The sequence below is a fragment of the Haliotis cracherodii genome, unplaced genomic scaffold (genome assembly GCF_022045235.1).
Source record: "Haliotis cracherodii isolate W230 unplaced genomic scaffold, xgHalCrac1.p SCAF_11, whole genome shotgun sequence".
NCBI classification, from domain to species: Eukaryota; Metazoa; Mollusca; class Gastropoda; order Lepetellida; family Haliotidae; genus Haliotis; species Haliotis cracherodii.
The window spans coordinates 39,130,426-39,156,383 of NW_027266266.1; the positions used below are offsets into that span (position 1 = coordinate 39,130,426).

General features: G+C 43.2%; 1 protein-coding gene across 1 annotated transcript in view; it reads right to left on the reverse strand.

Moving 5' to 3' along the window:
* Positions 1 to 15,536, reverse strand: part of LOC139456479 (vacuolar protein sorting-associated protein 53 homolog) — a 34,022-nt gene extending 18,486 nt beyond the window's left edge. The window contains exons 1-10 of the mRNA XM_071238210.1: positions 15,442 to 15,536; positions 14,059 to 14,189; positions 12,723 to 12,876; positions 12,035 to 12,150; positions 10,918 to 11,037; positions 9,073 to 9,151; positions 7,490 to 7,633; positions 6,253 to 6,395; positions 5,311 to 5,449; positions 4,479 to 4,595 (exon numbers count right to left, since the gene is read on the reverse strand). Coding sequence (XP_071094311.1) covers positions 4,479 to 4,595; positions 5,311 to 5,449; positions 6,253 to 6,395; positions 7,490 to 7,633; positions 9,073 to 9,151; positions 10,918 to 11,037; positions 12,035 to 12,150; positions 12,723 to 12,876; positions 14,059 to 14,189; positions 15,442 to 15,534 — 1,236 coding nt within the window. The 5' untranslated portion in view covers positions 15,535 to 15,536. The remainder of the gene's footprint in view (positions 1 to 4,478; positions 4,596 to 5,310; positions 5,450 to 6,252; positions 6,396 to 7,489; positions 7,634 to 9,072; positions 9,152 to 10,917; positions 11,038 to 12,034; positions 12,151 to 12,722; positions 12,877 to 14,058; positions 14,190 to 15,441) is intronic.
* Between the last annotated feature and the right edge of the window lie 10,422 nt (positions 15,537 to 25,958).

Consider the following 25,958-nt stretch of genomic DNA (forward strand, 5'->3'; position numbering starts at 1 on the left):
CACTGTTATACCGAGGCTGACTACCACAGTAGGCGGTGGGGAGCACCTACAACCCGAATCCTGACTGCTAGCGTTCCTTCCGACCAGCGGAAGTAAACACCAAGGCGGAAGCACTCGATGCGCATGCACCTAGCTAGGCGTTACCCTATAGGAATACCAAAGCACTGTCAAGCGCATACCGTAAGGCTCAATCGTCATTGCCAAAACGATTGGTGACTCCAAACTGCCCCACTGGATAGGTATTTCATCGCCGCAGCGGATGAGAACACTGTATCCGCGTGAGCTTAATCTTAGATCAGGTTAAACAGTCGAAAAGAGGGAAATTAATTTCCTTCAGACCGTATATCCCAGAGCAAGCCTACTTAAAGTATGCATTAGGCGCGTGACCTAATTCCAGTATTTGTAAGCATGCATCACAAGGTTGGGATACACGACAGACAATTAAATACATAATTGTCAAAATACAAATAAGGACAAAGCACACAAAAAGCCGCCCTCACCTGTGGTGTGAGTGCGCTGGTTTGCGGGACCCCAACTCCTGTACCCACGGCAGTGGGAACATTGGAGACGACCCAGATTGACTACCGTGCAAGGTCTGACGCCTGAGGAGTTCGGAATTGCGCTGGGCACACCCCTTAGGTGCCCGCTTGCGCCGCGATCCGCGGGCCGAGACGGTGCACACTCTCCACGACGGCATCAGCGACCTGTTTGAGGTAATGATTGGCAAAAACCGAGTCAGAACGCCAGTAACAACCTCGTAATATTCTGCGAACAGAGATATTCGAGTGTAGGGCAAATGTTGCCGCTAGCGCCCTGATCTCGTGCGGGTTTGACCCCGCTACCGGTAACCCCCGAGACCGGTACGCCAGATTGATGACAGAACGAAGCCACAACGCAATCGAGTTGCGAGTTAGGTCAACCGTGCGATTAGGGTTACACGATATGAACAGACGGTCACGCCCTTGTCAACGTTCATTCGAAGCCTTAAGATAATACTTAAGGGCCCTAACCGGACACAGCGCTCTGTCCTCAGTATCAGCAGGATGTAAGATTTCTTTGAGTGATCTTACAGTGAATTCTCTCTCCGTTTGCCCGATTCTCGGCGACGAAGCCCATGAGCAGGCCCTGGCGGACCGCTCCTTCGTCACCCCTATCGAATCGTACCTTGGCGACATCGAGTGCATGAATTTGCCGCCGTGGCAAAGGAGAGGAGAAATGCTGTTTTCCAAGTCACATGCGGGAACGAAGCACTATGCAAGGGTTCATACGGAGCTTCCGTAAGTGATTGCAACACTAGGGAAAGATCCCAGGCCGGTGCCCGAAGGCGGCCCTTCTTAAGATCGTGCTGTTTGAAACCCTTGATAATACCCCGTATCACCGGCTCTTTGGAGAGACTGGTACCCATAGCAACGTCCCGTACCGTAGCAATGGACGAGACATAGTTGGCAATGGAACCCCCGGAGAGTTTCCGGGTCTCTCGCAAGTGAGACATGAAACGAGCAATATCCTGCACAGATACCTTATCTGGCGAATGAATGTGATGTTTACAACACCACTTCGTGAAAATAACCCAACGTGCATTATACACCTTCTGGGTAGAATCACGATGCATACTAACGTATGCCCGAGACGCCCGGCGAGAAAAACCTTTACTCCTCAGACGCTCGGTGACAACATCCACGCGTGCAGATTGAACTGCCCTGCGTTTGGATGAAGCTGACGGGTGTGAGGGTGGATCAAGAGATCCGGTCTCACAGGCAGTGGAAGTGGCGACTGCATGACCTGGGTCAGCAAGTCGGGGTACCACGATCTGTTCGGCCACATGGGCGCGATCAGTAACATTCGACAGCGAACTCCTCGGAGCCGGCTTAGAATGTGTGGTATCAACGCTGTCGGCGGATAAGCATAAGCGTCCAAGCCCGTCCAGTCTAACGCGAGAGCATCGTGATCGATGGCCCTCAGGTCCGGGACTGGTGATACAAACAACGGGAGTTGATTGTTGAACCGCGTTGCGAACAGGTCGACCATCGGACGACCCAAACGTTCGCACAGCCACTGAAACACTACTGGGTTCAGCATCCACTCTGTGGGGCTCGGATCCTGAGGCCTCGATAGAGCGTCGGCCAGTACGTTCCGCACACCTGGGATGTGACGGGCGCGTATCTGGCACGGGACACTGTCCACCAGAGCGTAAAACTCGAACGTGAGATCGAGTAGCGAGTGACTGTGGGTTCCCCCCAGTTTGTTCACATAGGACACTACCGTCGTGTTGTCTGTCGCCAGCATGAGCCGGGCGTCGACGAGACGATGCTTCCAGTGATTGACTGCGTTGATCACTGCCTTGAACTCGAGACAATTGATGTGAAGACCTACTTCGTCTACGCACCACAGCCCCGAGCTCACCTCCCCCTCTAGATGGGCGCCCCAGCCCACTAGAGAGGCGTCTGTATACAGGGTCAACGTGGCCCGGTAGGGCCGCATAGAGACTCCTGATAAGACGTTGTAAGGGACCGTCCACCACTCCAGATGCGGTTGGAGCCGATCCGGGAGGGCGACGGTCGCACTGTTCACCTCCGTAGCTAACAACTGGATTAAAAACCGTTGCAGCGGGCGGAGTTGGAGCCGACCCCGTTCGGTGCAGGCCTGGGCTGATACAAGTAGCCCTAACAGCTGTTCCCAAAAGTGAACAGTCTGTTGCACCGCTAAGACTTTGGCAATCATCGCCTGAATTTTGTGCCACCGGTCTGGGGGGACAAAGAGGCGATGGGACACCGTGTTGAACCGACCTCCGATGAACTGCAAGTTCTGAGAAGGGGTTAACTCGCTCTTGGGGAGATTGAAAATCCACCCCAATTGCTCCAAGAGCCGACGTGCGAAAACGAGATGGCGTGACAGGGTGTCCGTCATTCGATTTGCTACTAGCGAGTCGTCCAGGTACGCGAAGTACCGGACACCCCTCCGGTGGAGGAACCCCACTATGGGGGTGGTTAACCGGGTGAACAGCCAGGGAGCGGATGAAAGACCGAATGGTAGTACAACCCATTCGTAGTGCCTGCCTTGAAAGACAAACCTGAGATACTTGTGATGAACCGGGTGAATCGGAACATGCAGATAAGCATCCTTCAGGTCGATCGAAGCGAGCCAGTCGGCTGGCATAATCAGTGCTTTCAGGTCCGCCAAGCTCAACATTCTGAACTTGGGCGGCTTGCGCAGGTAGAACTCGTTGAACGATTTCAAGTTGTGAATCATTCTGAGTTGGGCACTGTCCTTCTTGGGAACTAGAAATATCCTGGAGTAAAACCCCGGTGTTATTTCTGGTAGAGCTAACTCCCGAACTGCCCTCTTCTCCACCAACCTGCCGATGGCATCGGCGAGGAAGGGAAGATCGGTTTCCGAATAGAAACCTGCCGACGGGGCAACTGTGAGCGGCGGATTCACTTTGAGATCGAGCCGAATCGTGTTGACCACCCACGGGTCGTCGAACACTTGTTCCCAATTCTCCCAGTAAGTCTGGAGTCTGGCTCCCACTGGGGAAGGAAAGGGGGGCCTGACAGGCTGCGGCAGGCGCAACTGTTCAGGGCCAAGTGACTCGGGTTCGCCTTAGGGCCAACCGAAGTTGGCGCTGTCGGCATACGAACCCCTCCAATGAGAGTCACCTGGAGGGGCCCTTGCCGTCCTTAGACGACTTGGGCTTCCCCCAGTTCCCCGTCTTCCCGCGAAAGGGCAGCTGATTGCCCATACCGGAGCCCTCAGGGCGGGGCTACTTCCCAGAGCCGGCCACCACAGGGGTGGAAACGGACTGCACATACAGCCGGTAGCGCTCGCTTGCGGCACACCCCGCAGCTCCTGGTTGCGGGGGTAGAGGGGGTGGAGGACGGCGAAACATCCATGTCAGACATTTTGTTTGTACTATGAACAAAGAGCAAAACATGGTTACAACACACGCACCACAAATAGTCACAAACGAGTATTTTCACAAGGAAATAAACGAGCAATGGGAATATAGAACATACACATATAACATATAGAGGAATAAGTGATGTAAAAACCCCAAGATATACGAGAACAGGGGAACGTAAGACGCAACGTGCATACGAGACACCCCGCAAGTATATAGAAAAAAAGGGCGGGAAAAATATTTCCTTTTGGCGGGAAAAATATTTCCAAGCGTAGTTACAGCAAACGCCCCGTAAAAGCACAGTTTATTAGAGAGAATAAACAGTAATAAATATCACCGAATGGTCGGAGAAACAGGAACGCTTGAGCAGTTTATTGTACGTCTTGCTAGAGCAAGCGAAGAGACAAGAGTGAAGGGTGTCACATGGCAGCTAGGTGGCTACGCACGTGCTGCATGAGGTAATTGAGATCTCTGTGGTAGATTTCGCTATAGCAGCAGTTGTGGGAGACAACAGCCTCGGTATAACAGTGGTAACGTATTACTTAATGTAAAAGAATCCTAATCCAAGAGAGTTATCTACCTTGGACTCCTCTCCTGACGGGGATGTGACTTCCTGATCACTCTCATTTTCAAAAGGGTTTGTTGATTCTTCAAAGGGGTTTGTTGATGGTGCTGGAGCTGGAGTGGGAGGCTTCCCCTGGGATGGAAAAACTTTACCTCAGACATTTATGACAGCCATATTCAAATCATTTGATTGTTGGGAGATGTGAGTGAGTGAGTGAGTTGGATTTATAGCTGCTTTGAACAGTATTTCAGTCAAATGATGGCTTGTCAGCTTGAGATGCTAGGATAGCCTGAAGTGATGCAGGTCATTGGGATGAAAATAAAAACGTTACATAAAATGGGAGGATGGTGTATGCAAAATAGGATAGTCCTAAGACCAATCTCAACCTCCCAGGCCCCTTAATAAATGAGTCCCTTGGGAGAACTTGGACCAAACTGGACTAAACTGGACCAACCTGGAAAAACTTGGTACAGCTTGGAACAGCTTGGAACAACTTGACAACAACTTGGAACAACTTGACAACAACTTGAAAACAACTTGACTACAACTTGGAACAGCTTGGATCAACTTGACAACAACTTGGAAATACTTGGAACAGCTTGGATCAACCTGACAACAGCTTGGGACAACTTCGAACAGCTTGGATCAACCTGACAACAACTTGGCACAATTTGAAACAGCTTGGATCAACTTGACAACCACAGACAAATCAGTGGAATGGTTGGAGAATAAGGAATAATTGAACAAATATGCAATTACCTGCAGCCAATACACTGGCATGGAAGTAGACAAGTGAGACTAACTAATATGTAATTATGTCAAATGGTGAACGTAATTAGAATCATACCTGTGCCTCATTCAGAGTAACGCCCATGAAACGTTTTGATATCAGAGTCTCAAAGTTGGTGGTGCGTTGTATCGCAAACAACAGCAACTTCACATCAATCTCCACCGCTCTGCGCCCCATTATACGAGATAACTCTCTCCTGAAAACAAACAACAGATTAATATGCACGCATCCGACAAAATAGACACACATACTGTCTCCATCTAAAGGCACTATTCATTGCTTAATCTGAGACTGGATGTGTTTGGATTGAAAAATGAGCATCCCATCAAATAGTCAGCTAGTATGACAGTCTGCGATTTAAGCCACTAGTCCAAAGACCGAGTCTAGTAAAATTTCATTTGGTCTATGAAGCTTAGCTAAAACTGTCCACATCATAACACTAAATTTAACTGAAAATCATGCTAAAAGGCAATTTCGGGCTAAAAGTCTCAACCGTTTTGGGCACAGACTGGTATGATATATATCGGGTTGTGGGGAATTTTTTTTAAGAGACAATAGCAATAGTGAAATTGACATGTTTAAATCTAATGTAACACTCCTACACAGCTCTTCAAAGATGATCATCCAAACACATGTGTGTTCTACAGGTCCTGGACCAGACAAACCAGTGTTTGATATCATGAGCATGTCTCATGCCTCAGTGGTATGATGATATGCAATCAACCAAGTCAGTGAGCGTGACAACCGCATTTAATTTAGTTTTCCCGTACAACAAGTAAAAGAGTGAAATGTTTTTTTGTTTGTTGTTTAACACCACATTCAGTAATATTCTAGCTATATGATGGCGGTCTGTAAATAATCGAGTCTGGACCAGACAATCGAGTGATTAACATCATGAGCATCAATCCATGCAAATGGGATACGATTGGTTGCTGAGGACCAATTCCAACTCGGATTTTCACGGGTAAAAAGGGTGAAATGAAGGACAAGTAATGTCACCTGGTTATGTCGCAGAACTCCACACAAATCCTCTCGCTGACCTCCCAATCGGGGGGAAACAAGTGACCGAACTTCTCCTCAAAGTCCACCAGGGTCCTCTTGATCCAGGCATACCGCCGGTCTATCTTGTCCAGCCACGCAACCTGACAGTGAACACAGTCATCTCAAGCAATGTCAGCAACATCTGAACACAGTCATTTCAAGCAATGTCAGCAACATCTGAACACAGTCATTTCAAGCAATGTCAGCAATATCTGAACACAGTCATCTCAAGCAATGTCAGCAACATCTGAACACAGTCATCTCAAGCAATCTCAGCAACATCTGAACACAGTCATCTCAAGCAATGTCAGCAACATCTGAACACAGTCATTTCAAGCAATGTCAGCAACATCTGAACACAGTCATTTCAAGCAATGTCAGCAACATCTGAACACAGTCATCTCAAGCAATGTCAGCAACATCTGAACACAGTCATCTCAAGCAATGTCAGCAACATCTGAACACAGTCATCTCAAGCAATGTCAGCAACATCTGAACACAGTCATCTCAAGCAATCTCAGCAACATCTGAACACAGTCCATGAAGAGGGTTCCCTGTGAAAGGATCTAGCTATCTCCTTGTAGAAATATATACAATTTGGACGGACGGCCAGTAAGAAATCACAAAGTCGATGTTTCGATGCAAAGTCACTTGCTTGTATGAGTTACCATATTGATGGCTTATCTGCCTTGGTAACCTGTGATCTCGTAATGATATGTATCTCAATGGTGGGGTGTACTTTCAGGGGATGAGGCAGGAAAAGGAAAGTAGATTAGTTAATTGATAACTGCTGATGTACATTGTTTTCGGCGAGGTGAAATGACGGTTAACATCGCATCCAAGATTATTGCACTTATGCAGTGATATGCATGTATGTGTGTGTGTGTGGCTGCTTGTACTAGTCCAGACTGATGTAGATTAAAAGTGCTAGCCCACTGAAATACCATGCGTCAGTTTAACAGGAATACCCCACTCAGAAACAGAATACTGGCTCCCAGCTGACCATTCTTTGTTTTAGCCCCTTAATGCCAAACGCCAGACAGGGCAACAACAAGTACCATCTTTTAATGTCTTTTGGTATGACACAGCCGGGAATGGAACACAGGACCTTCTGTTCTCCCGGCGGATGCTCTACCACTCGACCACGGACACGGTCACATTGTTTACAGATAAACGTAAATGTGGTGATACTTACATCCTGGTCCTGGGCAAACAACACAAGATACTCGGACAGCTGCAGCTTCACAAACCAGCTGAGCAGGTCCCGCTTCACTCGTGGGTCAAGTACATTGACCACATAGCACGCCTCCCTCAACTGTTTCTGATTGCTAGGCCCATACTGAAAGAACATGGCGAAAATCTCATAAATGCAACAACCAAAAATCTTTTTTTTGGACAAAGGCATAAAATTGAGAACATAATGTTCCAACTGCAAAATGTGTTCTTTAGAGAAAAAATATCCATTACACTTATCCTGACTCATACAAAAGCAGCTCACCCAAACGCACCCCCGAGCCGCACACCAACCACATGACCAACTCAGTATACATGTCACTCTCTCATTCCCTTACCGAACGGTTGAAACACAGGGGAAGAGGGGATGGCTGGGTTGGGGATATATAGCATCTTCCTGAGGCATTAAATCTTCCTTTGAGATTAAATTTAACTTAAAGTGCCCCCTTCTGTTAATTTTCTAAATGACCTGGCTGCCTAATGTGGCCTATATGGTAGCTGTCTTTCACTCACTAGAATATAATACCAGTTGATGTTGATTGTTCTTTAACGCCGCACCAGACAATCCAGTGAGCATCGATCTATGCAATTGGGATACGATGATATGCATCAACCAAGTCAGCGAGCCTGACCACCTGATCGTGTTAGTCGCCTCTTATGACAAGCATAGTCGCCTGTTACGGAAAGCATGGGATGCCAAAGACATATTCTAACTCTGATCTTTATAGGCTTATAATACCAGTGTTTAGAACATAAGAACAGTATTTAGAATAAAATACCATTGTTTAGAAATATAATTCCAGCATTTAGAATATAATACCAGTATTTAGAAATATTATACCAGTATTTAGGAGTACAATACTAGAATTTAGAAGTACAATACTAGCATTTAGAAATATAATACCAGTATTAAGAAATATAATACCAGTCTTTAGAAATATACCAGTCTTTAGAAATATAATACCAGATTTTAGAAATATATTACCAGATTTTAGAAATATAATACCAGTATTTAGAAATATTATACCAGTATTTAGAAATATAATACCAGCTTTTAGAAACTTAATACCAGTATTTAGAAATATAATACCAGTATTCAGAAATAGCAGTATTTAGAAATATAATACCAGTATTCAGAAATACCAGCATTTAGAAATATAATACCAGTATTTAGAATTATAATACCAGTATTCAGAAATAGCAGTATTTAGAAATATAATACCAGTATTCAGAAATACCAGCATTTAGAAATAGAATACCTGTATTTAGAAATATAATACCAGTATTCAGAAATACCAGCATTTAGAAATATAATACCAGTATTTAGAAATATAATACAAGTATTCAGAAATAGCAGTATTTAGAAATATAATACCAGTATTCAGAAATACCCGTATTTAGAAATATAATAGCAGTACTTAGAAATATAATACCAGTATTCAGAAATAGCAGTATTTAGAAATATGATACCAGTATTCAGAAATACCAGTATTTAGAAATATAATACCAGTATTTACACCAATCCATGATGATGATGAAACCTACCTTGGCACCAGCTCCCTGGAAGGCTTCTTCAAAGTCAGCAATGATCTGTGTTCCGAGTTCTGACTGAATTTGTTTCACCCTTGAAGGATAAGAGTACTATCAAAGTCTGGACACTGATCATGTTCACAACAGCGAGAACAATATCTACTGTAGAGTAACCTCTTATTATCACTGACAGGACCCACAACATGTAGATCCAAGTGTTTCTTGTGTTACAAGCATAGCCACATGAGTATATTTCCACCAGTCCACAGCTCGATCTGGCCTCGTGGCTTATGTAACATAGCAGATTTGAGGAGAAAATAAACTAGTCCTTCAATTTCCACCAGTCCACAGCTCGATCTGGCCTTGTGGCTTATGTAACATAGCAGATTTGAGGAGAAAATAAACTAGTCCTTCAATTTCCACCAGTCCACAGCTCGATCTGGCCTTGTGGCTTATGTAACATAGCAGATTTGAGGAGAAAATAAACTAGTCCTTCAATTTCCACCAGTCCACAGCTCGATCTGGCCTCGTGGCTTATGTAACACAGCAGATTTGAGGAGAAAATAAACTAGTCCTTCAATTTCCACCAGTCCACAGCTCGATCTGGCCTTGTGGCTTATGTAACATAGCAGATTTGAGGAGAAAATAAACTAGTCCATCAATTTCCACCAGTCCACACCTCGATCTGGCCTTGTGGCTTATGTAACATAGCAGATTTGAGGAGAAAATAAACTAGTCCTTCAATTTCCACCAGTCCACAGCTCGATCTGGCCTCGTGGCTTATGTAACACAGCAGATTTGAGGAGAAAATAAACTAGTCCTCCAATTTCCACCAGTCCACAGCTCGATCTGGCCTCGTGGCTTATGTAACATAGCAGATTTGAGGAGAAAATAAACTAGTCCTTCAATTTCCACCAGTCCACACCTCGATCTGGCCTTGTGGCTTATGTAACATAGCAGATTTGAGGTGAAAATAAACTAGTCCTTCAATTTCCACCAGTCCACAGCTCGATCTGGCCTCGTGGCTTATGTAACATAGCAGATTTGAGGAGAAAATAAACTAGTCCATCAATTTCCACCAGTCCACACCTCGATCTGGCCTTGTGGCTTATGTAACATAGCAGATTTGAGGAGCAAATAAACTAGTCCTTCAATTTCCACCAGTCCACAGCTCGATCTGGCCTCGTGGCTTATGTAACACAGCAGATTTGAGGAGAAAATAAACTAGTCCTTCAGTTTGAGAGCCTAGTGGCCATGTCTAAACTGGCGTTACTCTGATTCAAAACTACATTTAGTACTGTCAGTTTCACATAAAATACATAATGTACAGGTGTATAACTGACAAATAAACTTCTCAATTCAAGTTCTCGAAACTGAAAATATTGTTAACCTGTATGCAATGAATAAACAGCTAAAACTCTAAAGGTCTACACGATTGATGAAATAGGTCACAAACTACATGTCAATCACATCAATATCAAATATCAATTACCATAATCATTTGTTTCTATTCAAATGCCACACAGTGTAATCATGTATCAAGATAGTTATTCTGTACTAATCAGGTATATGAACATTTTTGAGATGAAATGTAAAACAAATTAATTGAAAGAGACTGTAGCAAATATAAAAAATGTACGCCTTATGAAAAAACCCAACTATTACCTTAACACAGAATTCTACCAAGGCATTCTACAGACTGTATGTGTGATCAAAACTAATTCTGAAAGAGCACTTTGTTATACTTTTACACTGACAGTTCACGTCTTATTTTAGACTCAACCAAAAATAGTTTCCCACATACTGGACACTTTTTAAAGACTCGGAAACATTGGCCTGAGGATACAACTTGCAACTTACTTGTCAGCCAGCAGTTTGATCTGGGGTATGGACATGTACTTGTCAAAGTGCTCCAGCACGTTGAGTACACCCTGAAGCAGGTTGGCCACCTCTCCGTACTGACGTCTTCGTGTTAATGATCTACAGCATGAAAACAGTACATATAAAGCCTTTAAATCTCAGCTTTACTTTATTTACAGGAGCATATTATGAACATCCTCTAAAAACAACATGTCTAATAGTTTCTGAGAAGAAAAGGTTGGCATGAAGGCTGAGTCTTTTACGAAAATGAGTCCTGCAGCAGACATTTTGAATTTTTAAAAGGAAAATTTACTTTCGACATGTGGAAATTTATTTAAAGATGACATTGATATGTTCAGTAGATTTTGGAGAAGGGATTAACGTTAAGTGGTAATGGACATGGACGGATGACGGACAAAAGACAACAACGCTCATTGATGCTGTCAACAAACCGAAAGGTTTCTCAGCAGAATGACATTCTTTTTCACCAATACGCCTACTACGTTCCCCACTTTCTGTGAATACATATGTCCATATGCCATGTAGTAGTGAGGCCAGCTAGTGTCAGTCACATAAAACTCACTCAGGTCAGATCATCCCAACACTGAGCAAGAATTTGGCCTAATATTGAAGCAACGTGTAGAGAAGATGGTTGCAAGTCTGAGGCACACTTCGCAAGAAATATTGGTGTTTGTGCACTGTAATCTGAGCACTCATTGGTCAAAGCACTGGCTTCACATTTATTACACGCTGCCTGAGTATGGTACAAAGATAATATACGAGTATCTGTTGAAATACTCTTAATTTTATATGCTAAGTTGTTCAGCTTTCAAAGCATTGAGCTATCACCATTTTTTGTGCTAAAATACAAGTCATGCCTCATATTACCTCAAACAATAAAAAAAAATTCAAAATTTTCCAGAGATTTTTCATGCATTCAGCATGCTCAGACCACATCAGCAATTAGACACAAAACACACATATGACTTCTGATAGTATTCTTAAAATGTATTTAAAACAGGTTCTGCTTGCTGTGCACAGGTTTTGATTTCTTTCTTTAGACAAAATCGAAGTAGTTCATTTTTTATCTGTAACCAGTACAGCATTGGCTGCTTACGTGAGTGAATCTACCCCTCCCACCAGCATGTGTAGGTGATTCAGTGTGGTGATGGAAGAGGTCAGGTGTCGCTTCGCATGGTCCAACTGTTTGATGTCTCGGGTTATCTCCTTTACCTGTAACCATGGTAACCATATAATGATTCTGAGTATCTATCAGACATAATTTCTGAAACATTTGTCGTCAAACTACTCCCTTTCCAGTGGACTAGTGTTATCTGGGTGGAGTTTAGTTGTTTAATGCTGCACTCAGCAATATTCCAACTACATAACGACGGTCTGTAAATATTTGACCAGACAATTAAGTGATTGATATCATGAGCATCGATCCACGCAACTGCGATACGATGACATGTATCAACCAAGTCAGTGAGCCTTACCACCGGATCCAGTTAGTTGCCTCTTACGACAAGCATAGTTGCCCCTTACGACAAGCATAGTCGTCTCTTACAACAAGCATAGTCACCTTTTACGGCAAGCATGGGTAAGATTGCCTTTCAGCAGATCGATAATCGATATAACTTTCCAGATCGACCGTTTGACCGATTATTCAATCAATCGCCCCAGCACTATAAGACAAACAACATTTTTACTGGACTCTGCTTACAACTCATGGCTATAGTTACAGTGTTCCACCACAAGTTAATTTGCATACACGTCAATACAGGAGTGGCTGATGACCAACTGACCATTTCCTCCGACTTCTCGGCCTTGTCTTTGATATCCTTGATCTTGGTGAACAGATCTTGGATAGCCTTCTGTGCTTCTTCCAAAGCCTGTCTACCTTCTTCACCCACATTTGTCTGCCCCCGAACCACTGCCCGCACTTCATCATCAAGGCGTCTGTAATTTGCAAAAGTCTCCTTACTCATCAGTCAGTCATTGTCCCCTTACCATTATTCTAATTAGTGAAATGCATTTATTCAGGAAAGGTGCCACTGGCCCATTACACAAAGCACATATCACATTGAATTGCATTGGAGCACCGTAACAGTGCATGCACGAGAGTCAAACTTTCGTTGTTTTTTAAATGCTTATATATATTTAGCCAGATAGTCTATTTCAATTGGATATGATGAAGTACATAGTCTTATCAATTCATTTTGTGATGGATTCTCATAGAAGTAGCATTAGAGAACATATTCCCTTAAGCTTTGATAAAAAGGACATTCCTAAAAAAAAAAAAATGGTACTCCCTTTCCGTCACAGGGACAATGCAAAAGGACACAGCCTTTTCAATCCGAGAAAGATTTGTTTGCCTACCCAATTTGATCACAAGAGTGTGAATTGAGTACCGAAAATGACTTAAAGTGATGCGATAAAATATGTTTCATAGGTAACACCAACTTTAACTATGCTATAGAAATCCAACTTTGGATATGAGAATACTTTACACCATGCTTGATTGTCAACAATGTAACTTAACAAAGATCTAGGGGATCACTAAAGTAAGATGCTGTAGCCAAACGCCTCAAAGCCACTTGAATCAACTTTCAAATTTTTTTTACTGTTATTACATTCTTACAGTTAATTCTTGGTCTATACCTGTATACTGTTCTACTCTTGAAACAGCCTTCAATTGGTGAAGTGGTGAAATGGGGTTGAGTGTCAGGCTCAAGACTATTGCACTTATATAGTGATGTGCGTGCATGCATGCATGTGTGTGCTTGCTTGTACTAGATTGGACTTTCACGATTTTACAGTGCTTGCCCACTGAGATACCTTGCTGCAGTTTAACATGAATACCCCACTCAGACACAGCATACAGACTCTGAGCTGAGCATTCCTTGTTTTAGCCCCTTAATGCTGAGCGCCAGGCAGGGTAACAACAAGTACCATCTTTGACATCTTTTGGTATGACACGGCTGGGATCGATCCCACAACCTTCCGCTCTCCTGGCAGATGCTCTATCCCGTAGACCACAGAGATGGCTGATGAAGAAGTGGTATAATCAAGATTTAAAAAGAGTTTATCAATATGCCTCTCTAGTAAACCATGATACCAGTATTCTAAAGTGGAACAAACCTTATTTTGAACCTAATTTTATTAACAACATCATCTATGTTTGCCAGAGACTGTTCAGTAGGAAACAGTGAGTTGATATAATCCACTGGATTGAAGTCTGGTCTGTCAAGGGGATCATTGCTTGGAAGCACCTGAAACACAAAACAGCAAGTCATGCATCAATTTGTGAAACATGTACTGTTTGACATTGAAGATCCTTTAGGCTATATATAGGGGAGACCAGGGCACATTGGGACAAATTCTATTTTTCTATATGAAGTAAGAACTTTGACCTAGTGCATGTTCATGTGAATCTTTAATACCAAACTTTTGCAAAGTGAACAAATGCGAATTTAATCATTGAAGAATTGAAGAACTGAATTCTTCAATTTTATGTCTCAACCTTCCCCAGCTTGGGGTTAATTGGAACAAGTGGTGGCCTGATTGGGACACCTCACATGTTCCACTGATATGTGCCATAAGAAATGAAAGAAACAAAATGACATATTGCATCCAATGGAAACAATAATCATATTCAAAACCTAAGATGAAACAATGTTGTCATTATTCCCCGCCATGTTAAACAGAAAATGAGGGAGTGAGTTGGGGGTAACGCCACTTTTAACAGTATTCTAGTTATATCACGGCGTGTCAGCTTAATGTGGGAAGAAAGCCCGAAGTGATGCAGGTCTTAGACGTTTACCACTTCGGTGAAACCCAAGAGCACGGGTATGGTGCTGACAAACCTAGAAATATAATCGGGGTGAACCAGGTTTCGAACCCACAATCATAGGTTTCTGGCGTGCCCAAGGGACGCAACTCTGCACAGCGAATCACGGCGCCTTAGGCGACTTGGCCACCCGTGCCCCTGTTAAACAGAAAGAGGAGGGATGACTATTTTATGACATGACCATTATGGTTATATCATATCTTTGAACATGTCAACATGATGTTTGTAAGGAAAATGCTAATACGACTAAAGTCTATATAGGTTTGACCATTATGTGTATGCATCATTATATAATCATCACTCCTCTTTCGACGGATTTACTGTAAGTGTAGTAACAGTTTAGGAGGGCCTGGGCAAAAATGTTCTTGATTTTTTGCGAGACATTTTCAATGACTGTGTATTCTCATTTAAAGAGAGATATACTTCGATGCCATATAATTTTGCTGTAAGTGTTAGCAGGGTCTTATATCTTGTGAGTATCAGATTATCTCAACATAACACAGACATTACATCACGGCCAACCGGCACGCCCACTACACCAAACAAGACATTAATAATTCAGAGTTATCTCCCCACTCAGGCGTAAATAATTATATATTTGTATATATAGTCCAGTCATGGGTAGGTTAGTTATGTATGTTTTAATAAATCAGTAAGAAAGCACATGAGCTAACTTGATCTATAGCTTCCTGGACATCTGCTGGAAAAGACAGCAGAGACTCAAGTTGCTCGTCATCGACAATATCTTCATCGTCAACAGTCGCCATGATGAAAGTAGTGCGCCATTGGGAGTAAGGATTTTGTTACTTTTGTCATTTCGCCATATTCCTGTATGTCAATAGTACATTCTGCCATAAACACAAATACTGTTGCTATGATCTTGTCAATATATCGCATGTATAACATTTCATAGTAAGTATTTGTTTTTACAATATGGTTTATATTCCTACCTTAACCGGAAGTCACTTCGCAGATGTTGTGAGGCTCCCCATGTGCTTTTGATGTCAACAAACGTCAGACGGTCGAGTCAGTATCCGTCTTTCCCAAACCTCTCCGGCGCAGGTTTTAGCGCTAATACATACATAATTTCTCACTATTCTTCACTTAATATTATATCATGCACCAGCTGAGGTGGTGGTTTCTTCGCAAAATAACCATAAGTTTAATTCTTCAATAGTACAAACTCAAAATATTGTTTGTTTGTTACGGGTTTGTAAATTTGCACTTTCGTAATTTATACAACATCAATGTCCATATATTAAGCTTACATTTCTTTACTACTAATTGTATACACTCATCATGCAAATGTTACCGTAGAACATTAATTGCGCTCACTTTAAGCTTACGTAAACACTACAAACTCAAATATTGTATCACAATAAAAACAGTGAAAGGCTTCCTAATTTGGATAAAAGTTTATTCATATTTTCACAACATGGTCAATAACCCACCCAAAATAGTCGGTTGAGATTGGTTAAACAACAAGTGAACTCTATCTTCTGTAATCTTCTTTTGAAAAATGTTATATTAGATCTATATTTATTTTTGCAGTTTGTTTTAGTTAACACTACCTTTAAGAATGACAAACCACCACAAATGTTAGTGGCATTTTTGTATCTCTTGCTTTAGAGAAAGGTAATGCCAAACTGATTCAATTTCATCAACATAATAATCGCAAACTGGCTTGTAATATCTGCCGACCAGCAACACAATTTTTTAGAGTGCATGCTGTTAACATATATCTCTGTGCTGCATGCAAATCTTTATTAAATGCATTACAATATTTACCTATATGTGATTGCCACAAGCTATACATGATTAAAACACGTCTCATGGATTTAATGATGCCTCTGTGGAGATGTATATATAATAGTCAACATCATTATTATCATGGTCATTCTGACTTTTTACCTGTGGCCATTATGACTTTTTTGGGTGGCCCTTTTGACCTTATGTTTGTGACCATTTTGACATGTTTGTGTCCGTCTTCACTTTTGAGTTTTGAGGCCATTTAGATTACAACCCCGTTTCTTTATTACTATTTGTTAAACACTCATCATTCAAAAATACCGTACCGTATTGTACTTGCACTTTACAGGTTTCACCTATTTCTTATTAGAGGCCCAGTCGTCTAAGGCACCGTGATTCGCTGGGCAGAGTTGCGCCCCTTGGGCACGCCAGAAACCTATGATTGTGGGTAAACGTCTGAGACCTGCATCACTTCAGGCTTTCCTCCCACATTAAGCTGACAGGCCATGATGTAACTGGAATACTGTTGAAAGCGGTGTTAACACAACTCATTCACTCACTCACTATTTCATATTAGTTAAAGCCATTGTTTCTTTAGATTGTTGCTGTTAGAAAGGTGAAGATAGATACCATCACATCCTTTGGTCATCTACTTACAGTGCAATTTAAACCCTTGCAGATGTTTGGAAGCTGACCTTTTGATCATCAAACAGACTGAAAAATCATCACTTGAAAAAATTGTTGGTGTTGTATTATCCAGCTGATCTATTCACACATTTGAAGCAGAAATATATTTCCAGTCTGTACTGGCTCCATACAGATTTTACTTTTCTCAGCAATATGTTCATTTTGCATATGTACATGAACTAGATGAAGTCACATGACCATATTTGCTTGCTTGCTTGTCAGTTAACCCCACACTCAGCAATGTTCCAGCTACTGACACATGGTCGATGGTGGCCTGTAAAAATAATCAAGTCTGGATCAGACAAACCAGTGATTGATATTAGGAGCAATATTTCATGATATTAAGGTATGATGACATGCAATTAACCTGCATTGGTACATGGAGGTGCTTAATACCGTCTTCGACGTAATAAGCGCCCCGCTCTAATAAGCCCCCACGGTGACATTTGCTAAGATATTGGCTAGTGAAAATCCCAATCAGCACCCCTTCCGAGTGATCAATGTACACAAGACTTATTTATTCGTGTATAATACACACTCGTGTGTTGTATGCACCCTTAATTATGGGCATTTAATTCTGGAAAAATATATCTGTTGTACATAAACATTTCAGGCTGTCAGCATAAACCACGAAATTTATCTTACAACTCTGTTTTTTCCACTAAAATAACATTCTAATAAGAGCCCCAATTTCTAATTCTGAGAGCGCCCTGGGCGCTTATTATGTCGAATACGGTACCTGGAATCCACACCAGAACAATATTATAAGAGCAATCTTATGACCCCTGAAGATCCAGGGTAGAATAGGTCTTCAGGAACCATGTTTGCCCTAAAAGGCGACTATGCTTGTCGTAAGAGGTGACTAAACTGCTGTTTATGTTGGGAATATTAATCTCTAATGAAAACACAAAGTATTAAGTCAGATATACAATAGAGCTATTCCTTGTTAAAATACCCAAAAAAACTAAAATTGCAAACTTGTACATGACTATTTGTTATATTTGCTATCTCTTATGTTTGTTGTTTAACACCACACTCAGCAATATTCCAGCTATGTGACGACTGTAAGTAATCAAGTCTGGACCAGACAATCCAGTGATTGACATGTACGGAATTCGGATACGATGATATGCATAAACCAAGTCAGCGAGCCTGACCACCCGATTCCGTTAGTCGCCTTTTACGAAAAGCATAGGTTAGTGAAGACCTATTCTAACCCGGATCTTCATGGGTGTTGCTATGTTGAACAAGGTGGAAAATTAAGCCATTTTAGTACCTGTTGTGAGGACAAAAAATGCATACAAGTGTGGCATATTCACATACACTGAAGTTTCACAAATAATATAATGCATGGAAAGAACTGGCAAAGATGTTTTGTTGCTTGGTGAGCATATAACTTTGTTTAGAAAAGCTGCAGTGAAATAACAAAGTTATATCTTTTTGGTTTACCTTCCTTTTCTGTCCAGTGTAGAATATTGGTTTTGACTTGATATCCCAAATGTTAAGTAGCTAATTATTATTACCTCGCTTATCAGCGTGCACAAGAATGGGAGGAATCCACTACCGGTCAGTTTTGTAAACAGCTGGTGGGACAAGGCGGGACGGGGCGATGGGGTAGCCTAGTTAAAGTTAGAGTGTTCGCTCGTCACGCGGAAGCGCCGAGTTCGATTCCCCACATGGTTACAATATGTAAAGCCCATTTCTGGTGTCCCCCAGCCGTGATATGGCGTCAATTGGGACTGTAGGATGTAACACGCCAAAGAAATATAGAAAAATAGAAGTCTTTCAGACCAAAAATTGTAATGATAATTTCACTGTCCGAAAGGCCATTTTATGGAAAATACCTAAGAACAAATAATCAGTAACTAATTGGATGATTTTGCGTTGCGCCGGCACGTGTAGTGACACTTATGGCGGATTCCGGTTTTAAGAGCAGAGATATATAGTGATTTTACGTACGCACCGAAGATGACATATCAGAGGATATATATTCCATTTACGAATGGTAATTGTTTGCTTCTATTGGAGAAGGCGTCACCCCCAAGCTCCAGGGAATCTCACTGCTCACCCCTGAATCCAGAATACCACTTAACACAAATTGGAAAAGCATTGAGGAAAGGGTGTCATTTAAAATTAAATTGCTGAAATAAATATCGAAAAAATAAATAAAGTATATTTTGGAAATTTAAAGTACGCCATTATGATTCTAAAAATGTTGGATCTGCGTACCAAATACGATTTTATTTGGGTCCCGCGTACCACGTACACTGCTGAGTACCGGTTATAATCTCAACAGATACCGAATCCCGAGTACCATAAGGGGGGAAGCAGCCTCGTTAAAGTTAAGCTCTTTCCTTTTGATAAAAGCGCAAGCTTCGACGTTTGTTCAGCTCAACCTTTGGCCCCTATCTCTTAACTTCATACTCCATATAACTGGCACAAAGTGAAAGTCAATTCTTAAATAATATTTTTAAACCAGGAAATATTTTTCAGTATCAGTGTCCGGCAAATACATGCAGATTTTGATCTTGATGTAATTTTTATTGATAAACTCTACTGGAAAAATGGCTAACTACCCTGGAAAAATCATGGACACTTGGAATAATAGCGTATAAACCCTGTATGATGAAAAAGAAAGCAACAGATTAAGGCTGACGCTTATCCATTGTTCTGCTTCCAGTCATTGTATAAGAAATTCCGAAGGGTAGATTGTTATTTTACTGTGACCGCACTTACCCGCTGTACATTGTCGCGCAAAAAGTAAGAGAAAACTCGAGTGCACGGGCGGGGATATAACAAAGAATTTGTTGCTTTGGTTTTGAATCGAGGAAGATTTTCAAGTTTTGATGAAAGTACTTGGTACTACTAAAGAGCAATTTAAGAAAGGTTGGGCAACGTAAGACCTCCATCTTCCTGCAAACGATTCAATCGGAACTCACTCAGCACATGTCAATCATAATTAATTAAGGTTTCTATGATATTCGAGGGTCTTGAATTCCCATTGAACCGTTCCAAATGTTGCCATTGTCGGCACTTCCGGTACCTTCGGACAAGATGCTTTGGTTTGTAAACATAGCAAGTTGAGCGTTCTGTCAGTGCTAGTTTCAAAACGGTTCTACAAATCTGGCAATATGCAACATTTAAAAAAAAATGTAATCTGAAAGTCCGTAATTATCCGACAAACCTAGGAAGTGTGACATTTACCCTACATAGACATTGGTGTTATATCTTAGAGAAGGAGATGCTATACCACAATAAAACACAAAACATGATGGTATAAGATTGTCATGCCTTCAAGGGGTGGCTGAATGTGTTGAACCAAAAATTAAAAAAATAATTCCAAGGGAACCACCCGTTCCGCCCCCGTAGTAAAACGGATACGGCGTCCGAGCGGAAGTTGTGTTCGATCCCCGGCCGCTTCATACCAAAGACCTGGGAAGATCCCGGGTAGAACAGGTCTTCAGCAACCCATGCTTGCCGTAAAAGGCGACTATGCTTGTCGTAAGAGGCGACTAACGAGATCGGGTGGTCAGGCTCGCTGACTTGGTTGATGCATGTCATCGATCCCAATTGCGTGGATCGATGCTCATGATATTAATCACTGGATTGTCTGGCCCAGACTCGATTATTTACAGACCACCGTCATATAGCTGGAATATCACTGAGTGCGGCGTTAAACAACAAACAAACGTCATACCAAAAGACGTTAAGATATGGAACTTGTTACCCTGGATGGCGCTCGTCATTGAGAGGATAACAGAAGGACTGGTTGGCTCGGAGTTAGTGTATTGTGTCTGAGTGGGGTATCTGTGTTAAACTGCGGCATGGTATCTCAGTGGTCTAACCCTATAAAACTGGCAGTAGTCCGGACTAGTACAAGCACAAACACACACACGAACACAGCCACTGTGGATGGGGGAAACACAGAACTGCTCTTTTCATTATCAAAAATGATTTATATATCTAGAACCGGTTCTTCATATTGGAACTAATTACATACAACAAAGAGTAGTTGAGCGTCTATTTGAATAATCGTGTGATATGTCGGCTATTCTTGTAGGCTAGATAATCGTGTGATATGTCGGCTATTCTTGCAGGCTAGATAATCGTGTGATATGTAGGCTATTCTTGTAGGCTAGATAATCGTGTGATATGTAGGCTATTCTTGTAGGCTAGATAATCGCGTGATATGTAGGCTATTTTTATAGGCTAGATAATCGTGTGATATCTAGGCTATTCTTGTAGGCTAGATATTATCAAGCCATACTGAAATTGTTTTGCGGTTTTGAAGGATATCGCAGTTATATCACAGCGAGTCAGCTTAATGTTGGAGGTGCAGGTCTCGGACGTTTACCACTCGGTGAAACCCATTAGCACGGGTAGGAAGCTGACAGAAATATAATCAAGGCAAGTCTTGGATTCAAACCCACAACCCTCCCACATCCTAAGGGACGCTTCTCTGTACGGTACATGGAATCTGTGATACTTTTGACGGCGTTCAAGGGCAATGAGCCCCAAAATCAAACGACAAAGAGTTGTTTCCCCTTGATCATGTTGAGGTTAAACGTTATGAATGTAACAAATGAGTACATTACAGCGTTATTTGAACAATGTGGTTTATGTGTGATTACAAACTGCTGAAGTTATGCCTCTGGTGTGTTTTAGTGCATGTTTCATTTGTATTGTCACCTCGTGATACCATGTCTCCTACGTGAGATGACGTCACGATATGGCTGAAATACTGCCCATGTGACGTTAAATAATAACTCACTCACTCACTCACTCTACGTGAGATGACATCTGTTACATGTGGTGTCTGTGCATGGGGACGTCTGCCACGTGATCAACTCTAGTACGCGATGACATCTGCCACGTGATGGTGTCTCCCACGTGATGGCGTCTGCTACTTGATGACGTCTGCCACGTGATGGCGTCTGCTACTTGATGACGTCTGCTACGTGATGACATCTGCCACGTGATGACGTCTGCTACTTGATGACATCTTCAACGTGATGACGTCTGCTACGTGATGCTGTCTGCCACGTGCCGACGTCTGCTACTTGATGACGTCTGCTAGGTGATGACATCTGCCACGTGATGGTGTCTGCCACGTGATGACGTCTGTTACTTGATGCAACTGCCACGTGTTTGTGTCTCCCACGTGATGACGTCTGCTACATGGTGGTGTCTGCCACGTGCCGACTTCTGCTACTTGATGATGTCTGCCACGTGATGATGTCTGCTACATGGCGGTGTCTGCCACGTGCCGACGTCTGCTACTTGATGATGTCCGCTACGTGATGACATCTGCCACGTGATGGTATCTGCCACGTGATGGTGTCTGCCACGTGTCGACGTCTGCTAGTTGATGACGTCTGCTACGTGATGATGTCTGCCACGTGATGGTGTCTGCCACGTGCCGACGTCTGCTACTTGATGACGTCCGCTACGTGATGACATCTGCCACGTGATGGTGTCTGCCAAGTGATGGCGTCTGCCACGTGCCGACGTCTGCTACTTGATGACGTCTGCTACTTGATGACGTCTGCTACGTGATGACATCTGCCACATGATGGTGTCTGCCACGTGCCGACGTCTGCTACTTGATGACGTCTGCTACTTGATGACGTCTGCTACGTGATGACGTCTGCTACATGGTGGTGTCTGCCACGTGCCGACGTCTGCTACTTGATGACGTCTGCTACTTGATGACGTCTGCTACTTGATGACGTCTGCTACACGGTGGTGTCAGCCATGTGATGACCTCTGCTACTTGATGACGTCTGCTACATGGTGGTGTCAGCCATGTGATGACCTCTGCTACGTGATGGTGTCTGCCACGTCATGGTGTCTGCTACTTGATGACGTCTGCTACATGGCGGTGTCTGCCACTTGCCGACGTCTGCTACTTGATGACGTCTGCTACGTGATGACATCTGCCACATGATGGTGTCTGCCACGTGATGGTGTCTGCCACGTGCCGACGTCTGCTACTTGATGACGTCTGCTACGTGATGACATCTGCTACATGGTGGTGTCTGCCACGTGCCGACGTCTGCTACTTGATGACGTCTGCTACTTGATGACGTCTGCTACTTGATTACGTCTGCTACATGGTGGTGTCAGCCATGTGATGACCTCTGCTACTTGATGACGTCTGCTACGTGATGGTGTCAGCCTTTTGATGACCTCTGCTACTTGATGGTGTCTGCCACGTGATGGTGTCTGCTACGTGATGATGTCTGCTATATGGCGGTGTCTGCCACGTGCCGACGTCTGCTACTTGATGACGTCTGCTACTTGATGACGTCTGCTACATGGTGGTGTCAGCCATGTGATGACCTCTGCTACGTGATGGTGTCTGCCACGTCATGGTGTCTGCTACTTAAAGACGTCTGCTACATGGTGGTGTCAGCCATGTGATGACCTCTGCTACTTGATGACGTCTGCTACGTGATGGTGTCAGCCATGTGATGACCTCTGCTACTTGATGACGTCTGCTACATGGTGGTGTCAGCCATGTGATGACCTCTGCTACGTGATGACGTGGTACGTGAGGGTGTCTGCCACGAAGTTCTGTATATTGCTTCAGTTCTAGGAAGTGCATATAAATCAATAACATAGACAAAAAGTTGTACAGGTACAGCCACCAGCGCTTCACGCCCTGTCAGAAATAGATGTAGTACCAAAACGTTTTTTTATTGAAAAAAAGAAAAAAGATTCCGACGAACATACCTCGTGTGTTTCATCTGCAGTTGAATATCATAAAGAACTGTATCGGGTTGTTTTTTTCGTCTTGTCGTCTTTTGACAGATACTTTGCTTCGCGTTATTAGTTTGTTTTTTTCAAATGTACCGGGAGACAAAAATAGACCAGTAAAGTTTTCGTCTCCTACTCCGTCCATAGATACACCCTGAAGTGGCAAATGTAACTTCCCTGTTCCAGGAAACTACAGAAATCTACGCCAGGCCATAACATAACACGGTTGTCAAGGAGGTGAGGTGAGGTGAGGTAAGGTGCTGTTTAACGTCGCGTCCAACCTATATGGCAACGTTCATTCACGTACGTGTGTGTGTGTGTGTGTGTGTGTGTGTGTGTGTGTGGGTGTGTGGGTGTGTGGGTGTGGGTGGGTGGGTGTGGGTGTGTGTGTGTGGGTGTCTTCTTTTACTAGTCCGGACAAATGCCGATTTTAAAGTGCTCGCCCCCCATGTCGCAGTTTAACATGAATACCCCACTCAGACACAGTATAAACTGGATCTTTGACGACCAGTCCTTGCTTTAGCCACTTAAATGCCGAGCGCAGGGTAACAACAAGTACCATCTTTTGACGTCTTATGGTATAACGAGGCCGGGAATCGAACCCCCGACCTTCCGCGTTCCTGGTGGACGGTCTACCGCTAGTCCACGGAGTTGGTCTTTATCACAAGGAACACATGTGTCGGTGGACCTAGCAGGAAAGTAGGTACCTCATCATTGTTGCACATAGATTTGGTCGCCAGCAACCTATCCTAGTCGTAAGGGGTGAGTTAATGGAGCAGGTTACTTGGCTGGTTGCATGTCATCCCACCGGTCTGCATCGTTGCTCATAACATCAATCACTGGCTTGTCTGGTCGAGACTATTATTTACAGACCGCAGTACAAGGTGGACTATAACGACATTAGATAACAAACATATCATCGTTGCACAACGTGTACGAGTTGCACCCGGTCGGGTGTCTGTGCAAGTCAGATCGTGGGTTTATTGCTCAAACTGCTTCATCAGTTCGGGGGGCACGGGTGGCCCAGTCGTCTGAGGCGCCGCGATTCGCTGTGCAGAGTTGCGTTCCTTGGGCACGCCAGAAACCTATGATTGTGGGTTCGAGTCCTGGTTCGCCTCGATTATGTTTCTAGGTTTGTCAGCACCATACCCGTGCTCATGGGTTTCACCGAAGTGGTAAACGTCTGAGACCTGCATCACTTTGGGCTTTCCTCCCACAATAAGCTGACACGCCGTGATATAACTGGAATACTGTTAAAAGCGGTGTTAAACCCAACTCACTCACTCGCTCATCATTTCGTTGAGTAAGTTGACCTGACACTGTGGCATGGTGAACACATTCCTTTTCTCACACTGAACTTGTTGCTTCACCTTAACGGGGCGCCCAACTTGCCGTGCATGTCGAACATCATACTACACCAGGTCCCATAAGCATCTCTAATTCGCCCTTTTAAGTTCGCCCGAAACGAAGGAGTAATTTCATCGCTGCTGTTGTTAAGATAATTATTTTCTTTAGAAGTGTTTACAACATTGTGAGCAGTTAATTACCCGTAGCATAATCTGTCCGCATTACACGATGAAACTCAAATTGGAAAATAATTAAATGCATGTTAAGCTGGATGTATGCATGTTTCTAAAGAAGCGACAAAACCTATTTCTATATAATCAGGGGATTATGTTTGCAAGTTAACACATAGCGGGAATTATTGCTAGCCAAATGGTGCTATATGCCGGTACTTTTGGAGTACAGTGTTCAATACGCACGGGGACCGTGTATGTGTATATGGCGGTACTTGCTCAATCACCGGTGTATCATTATATTGGATATACGGCCTATGGTTCAATATGCGCAGCGACAATGTATGTATGTATACTTGGTGGTACGAACAGCAACGCCATTATATCAATATATATGAGTGGGTGAGTTTGGTTTAACGCCGCTTTGACATTATTTCAGTGATGTGGCAGTAGAGACCAACCCGCCCCATCCCGACCGC